The sequence below is a fragment of the Pollicipes pollicipes genome, unplaced genomic scaffold (genome assembly GCF_011947565.3).
Source record: "Pollicipes pollicipes isolate AB1234 unplaced genomic scaffold, Ppol_2.1 Scaffold_4740;HRSCAF=5597_pilon_pilon_pilon, whole genome shotgun sequence".
Lineage (NCBI taxonomy): Eukaryota > Metazoa > Arthropoda > Thecostraca > Pollicipedomorpha > Pollicipedidae > Pollicipes > Pollicipes pollicipes.
The window spans coordinates 26,817,663-26,835,252 of record NW_023596545.1 but is presented as its reverse complement, the minus strand read 5'-3'; the positions used below and the strand labels follow the sequence as shown (position 1 = coordinate 26,835,252).

General features: G+C 58.6%; 1 protein-coding gene across 1 annotated transcript in view; it reads left to right on the top strand.

Moving 5' to 3' along the window:
• Positions 1-4,151: 4,151 nt before the first annotated feature.
• Positions 4,152-17,590, top strand: part of LOC119098133 (microtubule-actin cross-linking factor 1, isoforms 1/2/3/5) — a gene marked incomplete at its 5' end in the record, with an annotated part of 28,666 nt that continues 15,227 nt past the window's right edge. The window contains 21 exon segments of the mRNA XM_037221062.1: positions 4,152-4,279; positions 5,622-5,837; positions 6,346-6,507; positions 7,155-7,274; positions 7,957-8,112; positions 8,449-8,577; positions 8,963-9,061; positions 9,421-9,690; positions 9,969-10,210; positions 10,533-10,761; positions 10,963-11,232; positions 11,537-11,708; positions 12,105-12,268; positions 12,739-12,878; positions 13,340-13,508; positions 13,877-14,037; positions 14,458-14,587; positions 15,507-15,653; positions 16,100-16,245; positions 16,545-16,644; positions 17,287-17,571. Coding sequence (XP_037076957.1) covers positions 5,700-5,837; positions 6,346-6,507; positions 7,155-7,274; positions 7,957-8,112; positions 8,449-8,577; positions 8,963-9,061; positions 9,421-9,690; positions 9,969-10,210; positions 10,533-10,761; positions 10,963-11,232; positions 11,537-11,708; positions 12,105-12,268; positions 12,739-12,878; positions 13,340-13,508; positions 13,877-14,037; positions 14,458-14,587; positions 15,507-15,653; positions 16,100-16,245; positions 16,545-16,644; positions 17,287-17,571 — 3,429 coding nt within the window.

The window sequence follows — 17,590 nt, the reverse complement described above, 5'->3', positions numbered from 1 at the left end:
TTGGTTGGGGCGGGCCGCCCCGGCACGATGCGGCAGGCGCATGCAATCTTTCCATTGCCGTCACGGGCGGGCGCGCGATGCCGCTCTTTTTCGGCCGCTGTTTTCCCGCTTGGTCATCGTTATCGCGTCGTTCAGCTGATCCTGGAGAGGCCGTTCGTGCCCGTCGGACCGGTCGGAACCGGCCGGCCGCGGTGACGCCTTTGTTATGGACGCGGTGGTGGCAGCAGAGGGAGGGTGGGAGGGGAAGGGTGACGTCAGAGGGCAGGGCGGGCTTCCGCAGCGGCCGCCCACACTCCGTTTATGGACGGTCAGAGTGACCGGCACATAACTAAGGGTTGTAGAGTAGCCAGCGGCTGCGGCCTCGTCGCTCGCCCTTAAATGGGGCTCCCTGATGCCGGGGCCAGCTAATGGGTGCGACGTTGTCTTGCTGCGTCGCAACTGCGTTACGGATTGGCGATCTCCAAATCTCGCCGTCATTAGACAGTCCCACGTCTCGCAAATACCTGACTAATGTAAGTCATTTTGACTCCGGCCCAGATCCATTGACTCACGTCACCCTGTCAAATCATTTCATTTGTATCTGATTCTCATTAACATTTTTTGTTTCCCTTCTTCTCCGGGGCTGTGGCTCACCATCTCGCCGAATCATCGTGACCGCTCGCGATTGGCCACGATGCCGTCACCTCCGCCGCCCCCCATTGGTCGTCGGCCCTGTCTCCTCCGCTCGTCTCGTCCCACGCGCGCCAGCGGGAGGCGCCTCGCGTGGGCTGGCCGACAGCGCCTCCCGGCCGCCGGCCGACGCTCTGGCGTGCTTCGTCGGCGACCTCCCGCCACCGCCGCCGCCGCCGCCGCCGCCGCCGCCGCCGCCGCCCGCCGCCGCCGCCGCCGCCTCCGCCGCCGCCGCCGCCGCCGGGGCGCGCAGCCGCCGAGCTCGGGGACTGGTGGGCGGGTGACGGCCTTGCCGCACCCGCTGCCGGGCTGGCGCCGCGTCATCCCCCCTCCCCAGTTTCGGCCGTCGCGGTTGTGCGTGCCTATCGATAGCGCACCTGCTGGCGTTTGCCGCCAGGTTTACTCGGCTACGGGACTGGTGCTCATGACTTTTGCAAGCTGCGGTGCAGCGGCGTGTGAGGAACTGTGGGGATAAGCGCGTTTTCGGGTGGATGGATGTCGTACGTTGTTGGGGATGGCGTACGTCGTGGGGATGCAGATCCCGAGCCCCATCGCTGCACCAGCACGACTTGGGGAGAGGCATGTGAGCAGCTGTGCGGCAAACCTGTCAGTACTCGGAGGGTGTCACGCTCACGCACGCGCAGCCTTCGTGGCGGGGTTTCCTAGCAAAGTTTGCCGATCGATCTTACTAGCTTGCTATATTACATTAACGCAAACAACAAAGTGTCACACAGTTCTGTTATTATTATTCCATTGAAGCTGACTGGCGTCCGTTGCTTCCCTTGGCGTTAGACAGTGGCCAATACTACAGGGAATGTACATGTGGGGTGGCAAGCCAGGAAAGATATGCAAGTCCCTTGGGCACAGTGCGCAGTGCTTAGAAATGCTGCTATGCCAAGACTGCCAGAACGAATACCTTTCAGCCCAAAATAGCTCAATGAAAGCACTATCGGCGCATGTTTTGGCTAATCATGGATAAACGCTTCTCTTTCTTCCCGTATGAGTAACGATGTAATTCGCACCTTTCACGAACCGCTTAGAACGACAACAGACCAATCTGACAACGGTTTGCTCCACAAAGTGTGTCACTCCAACGATCCATTCGGCGATAAGCTATGTCTTTATTATGCCGTTGAAATCCACACTGACGCAACCGATCCTCATTCTGACATTGCCCGCTCTCGACATTCCACCGCCACCTGGCCGCTGGGCGAGCGCGAGGGGCCGCCACGTCCGCCTCATACCTCTGCCGCGAGCCTTGACAGTGGCAGGCGGGCGGCGCTGGCGTCCCCGCCCCCTGCGGGCGGCACATGTCCGCTCGAGGTGCGCTGGGGACGGCGGGCGCCGGCGCCGCCAGGGCCGCCGCCGGCCGCAGCCCGTTTAGGGGGCAGTGGGTCGGCTGGTGGCCGGCCGACGGCCGACGGTGACGGACCGTCACCAGCCGGCCGCTTGTTGTGCCGGCTGGTGACGGCCGGGCGCCGCGTGACGTCACAGCTGCCGCCGGCCAGCGGGCTGAGGAGAGGGCGCCACCGGCGGCCGTCGCCGCGCGGCCCGCGGACGCGGTCGCCCGCGGTGGCGCCGCTGCTTGGTGAACGGTGCCAACGTGATGCTGCTGTTTCTGCCGCTCGGATTTGGCATCAGCGTCGCGGTGTTTGCTGTTGTACGCTGGTTAGAAACGTCATGATGCACGTCCAAAACGCTGGGCCGGTTTCCCCCCCCCCCCCCTCCGGCGCGGAACGGTGCAATCTTTCCCAAAAATAAACGTAGTGATTCAACAGTACTTTTAGGTAGTACATCAGTACTGTGCTCTATCCGTGCTGTTGGACTTGAACAGCATTTGCAAGGCTCTGCTCTTATGCTATGGGCCTCCAGCGTCAAATTTCGACCTTTGCTCTTCTTTCCATCGGTCGACAAATATGATCTCGTTCCTACCGTTCAAATATAAAATTGCGAGCTGGGGCCCGAGAACTATGCAAAGTAACATCACGCCCTTGATGTGGAGACCTCTCAGTCGTCTCGAGGTGTTGCGTAATGACGACGATTTGAGAGCACGCATCCTTCACGGGCCGCATTGGGTTGCTCATAAATCATTGGTTGCCGGGCGCATTTGGCCAACGCTGAGTGAGCGAGGTGCGCCCAGACGGCGCGGTGTTGATACAGGCCTGCGGAACCCCCTCCCCGTCTAGCGCCGTGTGCGGAGATGATGACGCGATGACGTGTCTGGAAATGATGTTGACACCTGGCCGGAGCGCTGACGTGCGTGATTCGGTCGGATCTAATGAGCGGTGGTCTGCACGTGCCGGCGGTGGGCCGGCAGGAGCTCTGGTGCAGCTATGAACTTAGCGGCGTGATGCTGGGTGCGTGACGCCACAGCCTAAAGCATTGGTTGTGGCAACCGTCTAACATGAATGTTCATACCCTCTAAGGCGGCAAGTCATGGTCTTCTAATGTCACATATCAAGGCTTATGAACTGAAAGCGTAATACTACTAAACATGCAGTGAGGCACGGATGATAGCCGTCTTTCTTTGATTTTACGGCATGCATTCCATAGACCGATATGCCCGCAATGAAGGTGTTGTTTTCCACCATTCGTCTCCACCTGTCCCAGCCTGACTAGTTCAGACCGCCGTATCTGGGCCACCATCGAACCGAAGCCAACACCCGATCTGTCCACACCTACACGCCGGCGTGAACCGTGCCCCGCCGGCGTGCTGCCCGGCTCTCCGCCGCCCACGTGCGATGGGGCGGCCGCCCTGCGTGGGCCATGCGGGCGCCGGTGAGAGGTGTTGTGGTGCGGTGGAGGTCGACCAGTGGGAGGTGTTGTTGTGGTGATTCTGGTGAGATTTCGTGTTAGCGTTGGCAGGTGCCGTTGGAACAGCCTGCATGTGTGATATGACCGCATACGATTAGGCGGGGTCCGAATCGTGATGAATCGGTATTTTGCGTTCGGTGCGTATTTTCTGTGTGATCTGTCTTGTGTTTCCCGGACATCAGTGTTTGGTGGACGAGTGGGCCATGGTATTCGCCATGGGTCCCGTCCGACGTCTGAACGTCTCCTCACTCGCCGTCGTGAGTGTTGGCAGCCGTCTGACCGCGTCCTTACTGTGTCCTAACTCTGTCTGTCCCGGCAGACGTCTGACCGTCTCCTCACTCGCCCGCCGTGAGTGTTGGCAGCCGTCTGAACCGCGTCCTAACTCTGTCTGTCCCGGCAGACGTCTGACCGTCTCCTCACTCGCCGCCGTGAGTGTTGGCAGCCGTCTGACCGCGTCCTAACTGTGTCCTAACTCTGTCTGTCCCGGCGGACGTCTGACCGTCTCCTCACTCGCCGTCGTGAGTGTTGGCAGCCGTCTGACCGCGTCCTTACTGTGTCCTAACTCTGTCTGTCCCGGCAGACGTCTGACCGTCTCCTCACTCGCCGCCGTGAGTGTTGGCAGCCGTCTGACCGCGTCCTAACTGTGTCCGCCCGGCGTGTCCCGGCAGACGTTGATACGCCCGAGCCGGACGAGAAGTCGCTCATCACGTACGTCAGCTCCCTTTACGACATCTTCCCCGAGCCGCCGGCCGAGCACCCGCTGTACGACGCCGTGAGTAGGGACCGCACGGACGGCGTGAGTACACCCGGCTCGCAAGAGCGCGCGGCCGCCGACAGAAACGACCCGTCCCGCCCCACCCACCTCCGCCGTCAGGACGCCACCGCATACTGCCAGACTCCGCACACGGCAGCGGGCACCGCCAACCTCCCCTCACCCACCACAGCGCCGTCAGAACACCGGACGATCACAGCTGCGGTCTTGCCGTCGGTGCAGACCCGCCAGGTGGCGCCCCACAGTCGGACGAATCAGGGCGTGGCGTGCAGCACGCGCTGGAACACGATTGAGGACTTCCCGCCGGTGGCGAGCGACCGCACCGTGCGACCTACGGCCGTCACGTGCCGGGCCGCGTGCTGCCGTGCGCCCGCCGCACGCAGCAGCGGCTCCGCTCTGTGATGAAGGCGAAGGGGACGGGGCACGGGGTCACGTGACGTCCGGTCCCACACTGTCGGGTGGAGAACAGGCGGTCCCGGAACTGGTCCGCCGGCTCAGACAAACCGGGCGACTCAGCGCGCTCTTTGCGTTTCGGCACAGCCCGCAGCAAGCAGATGCGCAGGCTGGCGGTACCGTAAGGGATGGGGAGAAGCATGCTTACGCCCATTTGTATTCAAATGCACCATGCATGTATGCACAGCAGTCTGCATGAACATCTAGCGAGCTGTTGCCGGCCCCACTGGCTGCACGCGGCCACTGGAGGAGGCGTCAGCTCGTCGGGATTGACGATTCATGATCCTTAGTCCTTGATCCAATGCACGTGCCATATGGTCTCGACATACTCTCTTTGGAGGTTTCCTTCACAGCATGCCTCAACCTCCCTTCCGACTCGTTTCTGTCGACTGCCGTTTTTCTACTTCTTTAGTTTAAGGTACCAGGCATATATGCCGTTATCTTGATGGACATAGCTGTAATACAGCTCATTTTTTAGTTGTATTTATTAATAGTACATAGAAGAACCGTAACGGATGCATGCCATTTCACTGGTCATGGGTGTCTCGTTTGCAGGCAACCGAACTTGTACATGTAGTTTTTGTCAGCAAAATGCCTGGGCATGCCGCCAAACGCGTGGTGCACGTCGAAAATTGGTGTAAACGAGTTTGGTCGCGGAGGTCGCATGTGGTTCGGCACCTGGCATTTTGCCGCTGCTGCTGGTGCCCTGTATCACTGTCGCTGCAACGCTCCCGGTCAAATGATGGCAATCGCTAGAAGCATGCCCCTCGCGACATGCGCTCGGTGGGCTCCGGCACGCGGGCCTGCCCTGCCCCCCCCCCCCCCCCCCCCCCCTCTCGTCTGTGGCCGTGCTGCACGCCGCCTGCCCATCCCCTGCGCTGTCCGGTGCTGACGGCGCGTGCGCCGGTTGCAGGCGGCGCAGGCGGCGCTGGGCGAGTACAAGGACAGCGCCTCGCGGCTGCACCAATGGGTGCGTCAGCAGACGTCGCGCATGCAGGAGCGCAGCCTGCCGCCGTCGCTGCCCGAGCTGCGCGACCTTCACGCACAGAGCAAGGCGTTCAAGACGCACGAGATGCCGCCCAAACAGCAGGAGATGGGGCGCCTGCTCCGGTTGTACCAGGACCTGGAGGTGAGATGCGGTGGCGCACCAGGGTCAGAAGTGCGAATGGTCATGTGGCTGGGAGGTGCATGAGGTCCATGACACTGCTGGGCCGGCCAGGAATATGGCAGCGGCGATCTGCTGCGGATCCTGTTTTCACCTGCATGGTGTAATGGCTGAGGAGGGTTTGCGACGCTCCAAAAACAGTATCGTCGCATACAGAACATTTGATCTATGCTCTTCGTATTTGATGGTATCATCTTCGGACCCAGTGCAGCAATCAAAATAAAAAGTACTGCATCGCCCGTACCCCGCGCAGCAAGCAAAAGGATCAACGCCTTTCATTGATGTCCAGCGCATGCTTCGCCGTTGACATTGTCGTAGTTTGTGCAATTGCATTGCACAACAGTAGCGGTCACACGGTTCTGAATGGACTGCGCGCCTGAAGACCGGCCGCTCTTGGCCTCTGTTGCGGCGGTGACCGCGGCGCGAGGCCGTCTCTCCCTTCACGGCTCTGACATCGCCTCGCCATCGGCAGCGCTCACACCACGACCTGGGCAAGATGGACCTGCCGCCCGAGCTGCATATCTCGCTGCTGGACCGCAACTGGGGCATCATGATGAAGACCTACCAGGAGCGCCACCAGCAGATCGAAGACGAGCTAAGCCGCATGGAGCGGCTCCAGCGGCTTGCTGACAAGGTCAGCGCCTGCGCACCGCCGGGTCACGTGACAGGGAACGAGGGCGAAGGGCCGCCTGCATAAATCTGTCCACAGCCACAGACTGAATTTAATGTGGCCGATTGGCTTAAGAGCTTGGGTACTCTTTCCGGAAGGTCACTGCGCGGTCAGCATAAAGTTGCATGTAACAGAACCGCGAAGACGTTCGGTGTTTTCATGTCAACCAAACTGATGTGGATTGTGCAATTTTATGCTGGATGTTCACAGGGGTTGCCCAGTGGTTGATGATCCGGCCAGGCACACCCTTTCTTATCATTAGGCGCAGAGGTCAGGCAACCTGTTCCCAGTCGGGCTTGCAGGCTGAGCTGCTGAAATTTAAGGGATTGGCATTGAATTTCGACAGGTAGTCGGTCAACTTCATGGACATTAACTGGGATGCACATGCTTCGAGTTGTCGTATGAGGCTGTCCTTTCCAGCTATTCCCGAGACTCCACATGTGAGTCAATGTATCAGTTATTACCCTCACGTTGGTGAGCGAAGGGGCCAGACGTTTTCCTACGTGGGCAAGGGCTCTGTGCCGGCGGCCAGCGCAGGAAGACAGAACCTGCAGGCGGCCGGTGGCCGCTCGCCCACCCCTCGCATGTGACCGATGCCCCGTTTGTCACAGATCCAGCGCGATATCCGAGCGACCGACCGACGGCTGAACGACGTGCAGCAGACCATCCGCGACGAGGCCAAGCGACTGCCCAAGATGAAGCCCAAGGACGCCAAGATGCACGTCGAAAAGGTGACGATCTCTGCAGCGCGCTTTGCGCCTTCCTCGATCGTAGATCCCGAAATGGTGTGCTGGCAGTTAAGACAATTTGTGTTGATTGTTAGCAGTGTTTGCGGTCACGAGTCGGCGGTTGAGTGAGTGAGCGAGACATCGTCTCGGGTCGAGAATCCCTGTCATTTGTCAGTTATTCTTTGTAGTATTTGCGTCGCTCTCAACCAAATCCTGCCAACGTTGTGGCTCAACTTCTGTTGATGTGATTGGAGCCTTGGCAGCTTAACATAACCGTGCCAGCTTGGCTCGACCACTGGTGGCGTGGTTCGACCACTGGTGGCGTGGGTCGACCACTGGCAGTGGGGCTCGACTATTGGCGGCGTGGCTTTCACTGGACCGCTGGCGTCATGACCGGACCACTGGCGGCGTAGCTCGACCACTGTCGGTGTGATCTGAGTGCTGTCGCTGTAATCTGAATCCTGGCGGTGTGATCTGACTCCTGGCGGTGTGATCTGACTCCTGGCGGTGTGATCGATCTGACTCCTGGCGGTGTAATCTGACTCCCGACGGTGTGATCTGAATCCTGGTGGTGTAATTAATCTGACTCCTGACGGTATAATCTGAATCCTGGCGGTGTAATCTGACTCCTGGCGGTGTGATCTGACCGCTGGCGGTGTAATCTAACCCCTGACGGTGCCGCCAGATCGACCTGGAGCTGGCACAGATCGAGGAGACGATCAAGGGACTCTTCTCGGACGTTAACTCGCTGCAGGAGGGCCGCCACCCGCAGGCGCCAGAGCTGTACCATAACGTGCAGCAGCTGCATAACAAGTGGATGAACGTGCACACCAGCATGCAGGTACTATCCGCTATTAAACGGCCTGGCTAACCACGATCATTGGCGGTGCAGTGTTTACCTTGTGTTGCGGCGTAAGCTTTTGATTATTGTCGAAAACATGTATAAGGTTTTTCTGCCGATATAATTTGATGCATATTCCTACCAAGAAAAGGGTGCTTCGGTTTTAGGTGCATAATGAAGCACATGGAGCTTAAGCTAAATGGTGGCTCCTTCTCCAAATATATGAAAGGTATCGCCTTCGAAAGTCTCCCTAATCCGGATATGTTTCTTGTGATCCCTTTGGCGTTCGGGCAACCGCTGAGCAGGACGCAACCTACCTCACTCTTTGGCTCGCAGGACACCCTGATCGGGCCGCTCAGTAAGCGGATGAATGAGGACCCAGACGCCATGTTCGCGCGGTTGATCAAGACCGACGAGAACTTCCGCTTCTTGCACGAGTGTCTGGAGTGGGTTCGCGAGAAGCTGGTAAGGACGCGGCTGCGACCAGGCTCACCTCAGCCGTGTACTACGGCGCTGAAGCACAAACTGTACGAGGCAGCCCGGGAGCCTGAGAGTTACGCTCCGCTAAAAGCGCACCGCAATCTATGTTGGTATGATGTGCTAATCATCGTGCGCGTTGCTCAGGGCGAAGGCTTGTCCACGTTGTATGTGAGGTGGCTATTTTTGAAAATGTCGTCAAATGAACGTGCACACCAGCATGCGGGTACTATCCGCCGTTTAACAGCCTTGCTCTTCACGGCCATTGGCGGCGCAGTGTGTACCTTGTGTTTGGGACAATTGAATAGATTCAGTTACACTCGTCTTGCCCTGTCATTCGGAATAATTACCAAAGCACTCTACACTTCGCCAGGGTCAGCTTCAAGAGGCCGAGTACGGACACGACCTCCACTCGTGCCAGGAGGAGCTGGAATCCCACCACAAACAGCACAAGGTCATCGACCAGTTCCAGGTATGTTCGTGTGGAGGCTACTGGTCAGTTCCAGGGGCTTGCATCCACAGAAACGAATCCAACTCGCGCAGGTGGATGGCAACAGGAGTAGTGTTCCTGCACGTTCCGGGATCACGATAAGCGTGTTCCTGCTTGGCTCGAGTTGACAAAGCATTACAGCTCGGTGGAGGTGTCGGCGACAGGCCAGCCGGCCTTGGTCACCTGAGATGTGTGGTCTGTGATTGGTATATTTTACACGCATTCCCCCGGCTGTTTCGCACCATACCAGCACATGTTAGCTCTGACCCTCCGGATGTCGCCTCTCAGCTGTGTAACGATTAGCGCGATCGGCTCTGACCTGACCCCGCTATCACCGCCAGGTGAACCTGGACCGCTGCGTGGCCGCCAAGAACAACTACGACCATGATGAGCTGGCGCTGTACATGCGTGTGCTGAGCCAGCTGCAGAAGACGTACGCCGACCTGCTGTCCACCTCCAACAAGCGGCTCTCCGACCTGATGATCCTGCACGACTTCATCCAGGGCGCCACCAACGAGCTCATCTGGTTGAACGAGAAGGAGGAGGCCGAGGTCAACCGCGACTGGAGCAACCGCAACCAGGACCTGCGCCAGCTGGACGCGCACTATGAGGTCAGCGACGCACTGGAAGGCGGAGAGGGGAAATCCGTCTTCCTTGCCGTGTGATGTTGGTCGTTGTTGTGAAAAGTATGGAGGAATACATGAAATACGGGACAGGTCCAATATTCCGAACGAGGCGGTAACTGTGTATTCAGCAATATTTCATTTAGCTTCTTAAGCTTGCTTGATTTCCCGAAGTCCGCAGCGTGTTTTGTTTGAGATCGAGAGATGGCTAATCTCCGTCCTCATCGTGAAGCTGCTGCGGCTGACGCGCGCCGCCGCTGTTGCAGCACGTGATGAGCGAGCTGGAGCGGCGCGAGCGACAGTTCAACGCCATCCAGGAGCAGGGCGGCTCGCTGGTGGCGCAGCACCACCCGGCCTCCAAGACGGTGGAGGCTTACCTGGCTGCCATGCAGACCCAGTGGTCCTGGCTGCTCCAGCTCACACTCTGCCTCGAGACGCACCTCAAGCACGCACAGACCGCGCACAAGCTCTTCCAGGACGTGGACGAAATGGCGCACGTTATTAGGGAGTGAGTCGCGCTGTGGGGTGAATGGGTCGTGCTGTGTTTTCCTCGTAAAAAGTGAAGTGAAAAAGTTTGGCGTTGTTGCCTTAAACTTCGAGCACATTTTAGCCGGAAAGTGCTGACTGAGCCTTGTGTGAGCAGCCAAGCAATGTGCCTCAGTCAAGCTATATGCATCTACTTGTCGGGCTATGTCTAATTTCGATTGAATCCTGAATTTTTCGTTTAACCCATCGCTATCACCCGCTGGCTCACATCACATGAAACACCGGTGTGCTCACTCTTCCACGGGCCCCGCGTCAGCCGTCTAACCTCCGCGTCCGCCTCACAGACAGGACGAGCGCCTCAACACGGAGTTCAGCCAGACGGACTTCACGCTGGACGAGGGCGAGCAGCTGCTGCGCGACATGCAGGAGCTGCGTGACCAGATGAGCGGCCAGGCGGAGGTCATCGACGAGCTGGAGCGGCGCGCGCACCTGGTGACGCCGCAGCGCCAGCGCCGCGAGCGCCTCGACGGCCCGCTGCCGGTCACCAGTATCTGCCAATACAAGAACGCCAACGTGAGTGCCGACCGCGCGCTGGCGGGGCACGGACCTGTGAGGGTGGGCCGCTCTGGCCTGAGAGGGGTGCGTGGAGGTTGGTGGGGTGAGGGTGGATCTGCCGTGGAGAAAGATTCGGTTTCGATGCCTGGCTTTACCCGCTCTGTGGTGTCTCTTTTCTCCTGCTACTCGGTCGTGTCACCCACTCGTCCCTGCGCGCAGATGACGATCCAGAAGCAGGAGAAGTGCACGCTGCTGGACAACAGCCACCGGACCAAGTGGCAGGTGCGCTCAGCCGGTGGTCAGCAGGGCGCGGTGCCCAGCGTCTGCTTCCTGCTGCCGCCGCCCGACCAGGAGGCCCTGGAAGCGGTGCAGCGGCTCAAGCGACAGTACGAGATGTCCATCACTCTCTGGCAGCGCAAGCAGCTGCGCATGCGCCAGAACATGATCCTGGCCACCATCAAGGTGGTCAAGAGCTGGGACCTGCAGCAGGTGAGGACATGCGAGGTGGGGGTAGCGGACGGTTACGGTCGGCGACTGATGACGGGTAGGTTGGCAGCGTTTGGCTTGAGTGTTAATGTCTTACTGCAGCGTAATCACACGTGCGTCTCCAATTTTGTCGTTTCCATCAAGGTAGTTGACTTCGTTATTCGCCATAGGTAAGCTGATGCGACAGACGTGTTTCAAGGATGTTCAGTAAGGGACTTTTAAAAACCTAGTTCTGTGGGCCTTTTTGAAAGGACAAATAAGTGTCTTTTATAGAGGCCGGTTCCATAAGTGACTTTTTGCTCGGCAGTTCATGGCGATGGGCAGGGACCAGAGGGACGCGATCCGACGAGCTCTCAACGAGGACGCCGAGAAGCTGATCCAGGAGGGCGACCCGAAGGACCCGCAGCTGCGTCGGCTGCGACGTGAGATTGACGAAGTCAACCGACTCTTCGACGAGTTCGAGCGTCTGGCGGCCGAGGGTGAGTGGGCTGATTCGGTCGCCGGGCCGGTGGTAACCACCTGCGGCTGGCGGCGGCAGAATCTGGTCAAGTTTACAGGGGCTCTTTTACCAGCCGACCGTGGCAAACATTTCAAAAATTTGGTAGGATGTGCACACTTACCAGCAGTTTGAAGGGGAGATACATGCGTGAAAATTGTTGTCTGTTTTATTCTAGACACACACATACGTAAAGGTTAAGTGCGTCGGCAATGGTAGTATTAAGAAGCACATGGCTTTCTCGCAGATAATCGGGAGTGCTAAGCGCATAAGTGAGTTCCTTTTTCCATACCATATAGTTTACTTTTGGCACACCATAATTGCGTAGGCCACGTGCCAGTCCGGACCTGTCCTAACATAGTGCGCCTGGCTGCCGCAGCGAACCCGACCAACCAGTTCAACACCAAGGTGACGTCGCTAGAGTCGGAGCTGACGAAGGCGGAGGGCGAGCTGGCGGACCGCTGCACGGCGCCCATCCCGCGCGACGCCCGCGACGCTCAGCGGCTGGTGACCAAGCACAAGGACTGGGAGAACCGGCTGCAGGTGCGCCGCGCCTCCCGCTCTGGGGGCTCCGGGCAGAGCAGAGGATAGGGAATCTGACCAGCGTCGGGTCCTAGTAGATTGAGTCGTTTTTGATCGGTCGTGGCTTGTGCGAGAGAGGGCAGGTATGATTTGCCGTTGGACGAAGCTAGTTGTGGAGTCAGGCCCGCGCCGTGGTGGGCGCTGGCTCGCTATCCTGCTGAGCCACGCTTTACGTAGCGTTAGGTGAGTGTCTGTCCTCGCTTAGGTCGGGCGCTGTCCACGTCAAATGTCTGCCGCGTCGTTCACATCTTAATCTACCGTGGCTTGCCGGCTTTCCAAGCATGCCAAGCGCAATGTGTTGACGGCTGGACTGTGCTGTGAATTTTACCATAGAGCGTTTGTGAACGCTGTCGGGGCTCGAGCCGGCTGAGTTAGTACCGAGGTCTTATGAGCAGTCTGGCGTACACTGACAAGTCGGTCCCGTCCCCCAGCGTCACGAGCCGACACTGGAGGAGGTGCGCACCATATACGACTCGCTCAGCAAAAAGACGCCCACAATGCAGGCCAAGCTCGACAGAGTGAACACGCAGTGGGAGAGCATCTGGAAGATGTCACACACTTACATTGAACGGTATGACAGGTCCCAGCGACTTCCGTGTGACGTTTTGGGTTGGTCTGTGATTTATACGCCTGGGTTGAGGTGGTGTCGTTTGTCGACCATGCGTCTTTATTACCCGCCATGATGATGCATGGCACTGATCGACATCCAAGAGGGCTGTGTGCGGAGCTGTGGGCTGCGTGGCTCATGTGTTACATCGCATCCCGTTAAAGATGCAACATTTGCCTATATGCCTTATAGCTACAAATGTCAATGTGGACGGTCTGCTTGGCGTGGTTGTCATTATGCTGTGTGGTGTTTCATCCCCTGGTGATTAAGCCGCGGAACCACGGCATTAAGAAGCATTATGCTAATGCCGACTCAGGAGAGGCTACAAAAGCGCCCTGTCCACGTCTCCTGACAGTAACAAAGTATCCCGTCATGCTCTCCGACGGCCAACTGGATTAACGCCCTGTCCGCACCCCTGCCCGCAGTCTGAAGTGCGTTGAGGTGACCGTAAATGAACTGGAGGAGGCTACCAATGTGGTCAGTCACCTGGAGGCCAAGCTGAGCGACTACCGCCAGCTTCCCGACGACCGCGAAGGTCTGAAGTCGGCCCACCTCAGCCTGGTGGACCTGCAGAACAACCTGCAGAAGAAACAGGTGCGCCCGGGAACGGGCAGGCGATAATCCCGCCATCGGGAATACCGATGTGACAGCGTTGCATGGGTGGTATTTGCAAGGTGGTTTTGCCTGGTAAGACTGTCGTGCTTAGTCATTATGACGTGGGCATTACTTTACGGACCGCATGTAGAGGCAGAGAGTACAACTTGGGTACTCTTGCTGTCCACGCAGAGTTGTTAGTGATGGGCTCGTCGTCCTAGGACACAACTCTATCGCGCTCTTCGCGCCTGCGTGTTGAAGCCGCGCTGCTACGCTACCGTCTCGGCGCAAGGCGGATCTGTTCGCTGCACTACGCTCCGCGCTGTATGTTGCTTCCGTTCTGACATAGTTCCGCTGCTCTCCGCCAGGGTGCGATCGAACAGCTCAACGTTGACATGGGTAAGACGCGCAAGACGACGGAGCGGACGCGTCCCCGGCAGCGGAACCACCCGGACGTGGAGGAGCTGGAGGACGACGTCAACCGCGTCACCAAACAGTGGACCAACTGCTGCGAGGGCGTCGTCGACAGGTGCGCTCGGGCTGGACACTGCGTCAGCGGAGAGCTCAGATGGCGCAACTGTGGGCTTGGCCGCAGGTCCCTTCCTAGGGGGCTGCGTCAAAGGTGGCCCGTGTCTTCATGCTCGACTCTTATAGGCTAGGGCCGAGTAATCAGTGGCCTGTCGCATTCATGTGATGGTGCGAATGCTGGTCGTTTCGACGAACGACATCAGTCACCTGTTTCGACATGCCGCCGTTTTACTCAAGCTTGACCGAGTTCGGACCACTGTCGCCTTTCATGGCAGACTTCGTGAAATGACGGCCATGACAGGCATTGTTGCCGTGGACTCCGAACCCGTCGGCCCAGCATTATGTCCAGTCCACCCGTGTCTGTCGTCTGGAGGGCTTCGGGAGGCCTGGTCACGTGACCGTGCGGCGGCGCCGTCGGCAGGCTGCGCTCTGTGGACCAGGCGGCGGACCTGCTGGCGCAGTACGAGCAGAAGGAGCGCATGGAGCGCCAGTGGGCCTCGCAGATGGAGGCGGAAGCGCGGCACCGGCAGCAGGAGGAGGAGCGCGCTCGGGTCAGTGTCACGCCGCCCTCGGTCGCCGCGGACCGCGGGCGGGCCTGGCTGCCGGCCCTGGTGTTGTGGAGGTGCTGTGTCTGGCACGTCACATTCTCAACAGCCGATCAGGAGAATGCCGCAAGAGTGCTGGTGGACGGCGACGCCGGGCCCGCTCACGCCGGACACTGGACATGCAAGAACACGGGCTTTGTTAGTTCAGAATTATACTGGCAGATCCAGTATAACAGGAGACTCTGGCTGAACGACGTTATCAAGCAAACATTGGCTATTTTCTTAACGCGCGATATTTCAAGTTGTGCTTTGATCACGAATGCATGAGTGGCATGCACTCGTGATCATAAATACAGCTTGGAATGTCGACCATCAACAATATAACCAAAGTTTGTTTGACAACATCGTTTGACTAGTACCGCCTGGTATATTGAGGGTCAATAGCCGCCAGCGTAAGAACTAGAAGCTCTTATTGCCGAAAAACCAGGGTCTCAAGACCTTCCTTGCTGATATCAAGGGCACGAGCTTTGTTGTTTTTAATGTGAGGTCATTCGCTTTGCTGCCCGACTCGAGAGGCTAGTCTGGAGACGGGTTGGAATGGACGTTTGTTGATGCATTTATACATACGTGCGTGTAAACGTAAGCTAGCTACAATGTGGCTTACGCTGCGTCGCACCCACATCGGGAACGAGATTCATCCAGACTGACAGACGGCGAGGTAATTGTTGCCAGTCGGCATTGTAGTGAGATAAACCGACTATTGAGCTCGTCTGTGTGAGCGCTCCATGTGTCGCCTGTCTGTCGCCTGTCGGGTGACGTCAGGCCATGTCACGTCCGTGAAACATGCAAGGAGCAAGAGCGCGCGGCCCGCCGTCGTGTGCCCGTCGCATCCTGCTGAACCTCGCTCTGTTGTGGCCATTCTCAGCAAGCGGTGATCGAGAAGTACCGCCAGTGTGACGAGTCGATCGCCGACTTCCTTGGCTGGATGGCCAAGGTGGAGAAGCGGTTGGCCAGTCAGGAGGAGGTCCAGGAGGACGTCCCCAAGCTCCGCAACCAGATCAACGTGGTCAAGGTCAGGTCATCGCCCGAGGCGGTGGTCGTAATTCGCCGCTCTTGACAGGCCTCAGTTCTCTGCATCTGCTGTGGCGAAGATGTTGTGCAGTGTTGTAGAGCCAGCACTTAAGACCTACACCGGGCTAAATAATTTCAAAATATAATGTTCACCCCGCGACACTAAGGAATTTTAAAACGTCATATTCGGCAAAGCTTAGACCACTGACGTCTTCAAGAACTGGAATGCTGTAGGCAGTTTTTGTCCTTGTTCTGCGCATGGATCGCGTCACGTCAGTCCTCGACTGTTCAGAAACGGTCCACAATCGCTCTGGTTTGCGTGTGGCTAGTTTCCACCTGGGGTCACTCTGGCATCAGCTTCTACGCCGCTCTGTCTGACGTCTGTTGTGAGCCGACCGTTGCGCCGAGGCGCCCCGGCCGGGCGCTGACCTACCGTCGCTGCCGTAGGCCATCAAGGATGAGCTGAAGCAGCAGCAGCGCCCGGTGTTCGCGGCGCTGGACCAGGTGCAGGACGTGGCCGAGCGTGCCGGCGACATCCTTTCCAAGGACGAGCTCAAACAGCTGCAGCACAATGGACAGGAGCTGCGCCAGCGGTAGGCAGAGGCGGAAGGCGGCTCGGTCCGAGGCTGGCACGAACTGTGTTCTTTGTGTTGCCTCGAGTGTTAAGCGGAATTCGGCAGGTAGTCTCGCAACGCGTCATAAGGTTAACGGGTGTTAATTTCGCTCAAGCGTCGTATTGTGAGGATGTCACGGCGTCCGTATTTGCAAAACTGCGGCACGATGTCCCACCACGGCCCCGAGCCGTCGTGTGATGGCACCGAGGCCGTCCTGCGGCCGCATGTGCTAGTCTCGTCCCGGCGCGGCCCGGTGACCTCGGCTGCGGCCACCGCAGATACGACACCGTGACGGACCGCAGCGACCAGCTGCTGCGGAGCCTCGGCGCCTGCCTGGACGAGCTGAGCAAGTACCGCTCCGACCTGGACACGTTCGAGGTGAGCGGCCGTGCTGCCGCGGCCGGCCGGCGGAGGCCGCCACTCGGGTCCGCTGCCGGACGCTCGGTGATGATCCGGCACTCCGGCATGCGGTCGGAGTGTGGTGTTAAACGTTCGGTCGGGAGACTAAGTCTGGCCGCCGTACACGTTGTCGCGTCCAAAGCGACTCTTCAGCGCCCTGTCGCGTGACGGGCCGGCACTCCGGCGTGCGGTCAGAATGTGGTGTGTGTGGTGTATGCGGTCAGAGTGTGGTTTTTAACATTCGATCGGGAGACTAAATCGTGCCGTACACGTTGCGCACCCCGTGGATACGCGTATCCGAGGCGACTCTTCAACGCTCTGTCGCGTGTCCAGATTATGTTATTTGCGTGATCTAAGTGTACCGTGCTGCCTCGAGGTCTGATTTGAAAATTTACTGACACCTGCGCGACTTAACCGTCTATTGTTATGCTTGCATTTGTATTTGCTGCTGAAGACCATTTCCATTCAATCTACGTCTGAGATGTTCATAAACAAAGACATGGTACAAAACAAAGCTTTTCATTAGATCATGCTCAGGGCTAGCAGAAGGACGCAATGCTGCGCTCCTTTGTGTTGAGACGAACGCCTGGCCCCTACTGACTGCCGCTCCCCGCCGGGCAGACCTGGCTCACCCGGGCCACGCACACGCTGTCGGACAAGGAGCGGCAGCTCTCCGACCTGGGCAAGCTGAAGTCGAGCGAGCAGGGCTGCCGTGACCTGGTGCACGACGTCATCGCGCACCAGGCCGACCTGCGCTTCATCACGGTCGCCGCGCAGAAGTTTATCGACGAGAGCAAGGAGCACCTGAAGACGCTCAACGACTTCCGCACCAACCTGCCGCAGCGCATGGGTCATGTCGAGCCGCGCGACTACGGGGTCAAGCGCGAGGTCACCCAGGTCACGCAGGTCAGCGGCGGACGGCGCA